The sequence below is a fragment of the Populus euphratica genome, unplaced genomic scaffold, assembly GCF_000495115.2.
Source record: "Populus euphratica unplaced genomic scaffold, PopEup_1.0 scaffold1016.1, whole genome shotgun sequence".
Classification (NCBI taxonomy): Eukaryota; Viridiplantae; Streptophyta; class Magnoliopsida; order Malpighiales; family Salicaceae; genus Populus; species Populus euphratica.
In genome coordinates, this window is record NW_011500875.1 from 18,798 (window position 1) to 20,891 (window position 2,094).

General features: G+C 35.3%; 1 protein-coding gene across 1 annotated transcript; it reads right to left on the minus strand.

Annotated features, from left to right (window-relative positions):
• Window positions 1-985: 985 nt before the first annotated feature.
• Window positions 986-1,721, minus strand: LOC105116678 (RNA binding protein fox-1 homolog 2-like). The gene is made up of 2 exons (XM_011014125.1): window positions 1,285-1,721; window positions 986-1,184 (listed from the first exon to the last, which is right to left on the minus strand). The coding sequence occupies exons 1-2, from the start codon at window positions 1,681-1,683 to the stop codon at window positions 1,044-1,046; spliced, it is 540 nt and encodes a 179-aa protein (XP_011012427.1). The 5' UTR covers window positions 1,684-1,721; the 3' UTR covers window positions 986-1,043.
• Between the last annotated feature and the right edge of the window lie 373 nt (window positions 1,722-2,094).

The following is a 2,094-nucleotide window of genomic DNA, read 5'->3' on the forward strand; positions in this document are numbered from 1 at the left end:
AGTTGAGAGCTAGTAGCTCTATCCCTAATTCGATTATGAGTTTGAAGAAAATCATGTAGTTCTGTTATTTCACTATGTTACACTGATATAAAGGAATTGACTTCACGTTCATGGTTAAATCTAAGGATCATTGCTTCTTCAACCTCAATAATCATATTATGGATTATTATGCAAGCTTTTATAATATTTGCAAGCATTTCTTCATTCCAGTATCGAACAGGTCCATATACAATTACAAAATGAGATTGGAGCACCCCAAATGCCTGCTCTACATCCTTTCTTGTAGACTCTTGCTTACTTGCAAAATATTTTCTCTTTGCTCCTAATGGTCTTGGGATTATCTTAACAAAAGTTGACCAATTAGGATAAATCCCATCTGCTAAATAGTATCTCATTGTATATTCATGTCCATTAATTGTATAATTGACAGGAGCAATACGATCTTCAGCAAGAGCAGCGAAGATAGGTAACCGATCAAGAACATTAATATCATTTAATGATCCAGACATTCCAAAAAAGGCATGCCATATCCAAACATCTTGTGAAGCCACTGCCTCTAAAATTATAGTTGGTTATGACAATGACCAGTATACATTCTATGCCATACAATTAGGCATTTCTCTCATTTCCAATGTATACAATCAATGCTCCCTAACATCCTTGGAAATCCACGTTGCTCTCCAATTGATAATAATCGACAAATATCAGCCTCGTTTGATGCCCTTAAATACTAATCACCAAAAACTTCTATGATTGCTTTGACAAAAGCTTTAACACTTTTTATCGCAGGGCTTTCTTCAATTTGAAGATATTCATCAGTAAGATTTGCAGGAATACCATATGCAAGTATTCTGTGAGCTGTAGTTACCTTTTGAAGACAAGATAATCCAAAAACACCAAGAGCATCTGTCCTTTGTTTGAATAACTTGGATCAAGGTACATATTCAAATGGCATTTTAAAATCGGCTAATCCTTAAAAGTTATAACTCTCAATCTGATTTCTCCTTTGTCTCCAATAAGGCATGCATTATGACAAAAATATTTCATATTCCAAAGAAGGAAAGAATCGAAGATAATGTGTTTACATAAGATTCGAGGTTGTTAAGAGCAGCAACTGCCTCTTCGGGGGAGCCCATAGTGACAAACGCCAAGCCCCTGTTTCTGGTCTTGCTATACATTGAAAGCTTGACCAAAAAAAAAAACCGCATCACTCGAACACCCAGTAAAGAAAACCCATGTAAGAAAACAACAAATAAAATAAATTCAAGAAACAGAAATACCAACCTCAACATCTACAACTGTCCCAAACTTCTGAAACAGAGCCCTAATGTCTTCTGCAGTACAATTCCATGGAACATTCGAAGCAAGCAGTCTGGTTTTCGAAAACTCTTCTTCTTTTTCTTCAGCCTTTGATTGGTATTCGGTGACAACATCATCAAGTGAAGAGGAATCAACAACCGGGTGGTCTTGAGTTGTGGAAGAGAAATGCAAAAGGAAATGCCTGAATTTGTTGTTGTTTCTAATTGGAAAACAAAGAGAGTGAGATAATGAGATGTTGGTGGTGGTTTTAAAAGTAAAGTTGTAACGGTGGTTATGGAGAGAAGATAACTTGGGGGTTATTAGATTAATGAAGAAGGAAGGCGTTTTTGATGAGAGACAACATGGAAGACGAAGTGAAGCCATGAGTGAGTGAGTGAGTGAGTGAGCGAGCGAGCGAGCGAGGAACCACGCTTCGGGTTTTTTTGTCTGATAAGGTGCCTTGATATTGTGATTGGATAAGGAGGCATGAAGATCATTTGCTTGGGGGCTATTAAAACGAGGTCGTTTTTCACGCAACATGACAATGTTTTCTCTGTTTTTTTTTTTTTTTTTTTTCTCTTTAATTTTTTTCACTTTTCTTTCCATGTATTTCCCATGCCACTTTTGTGCTTAGCGTCATTAGCTAGCTACGGGGAAGGCAAATTAAAAAACATGTTTTTTGTAATTTTTATTTTTTTATTTGACCATTCTAACAAAACAAGTAATAAAAAAAATAAAATAACTTTTCAATTTAATAAGTGTTATTTCTATAAATTTATGTAAAATAGCTAAAAT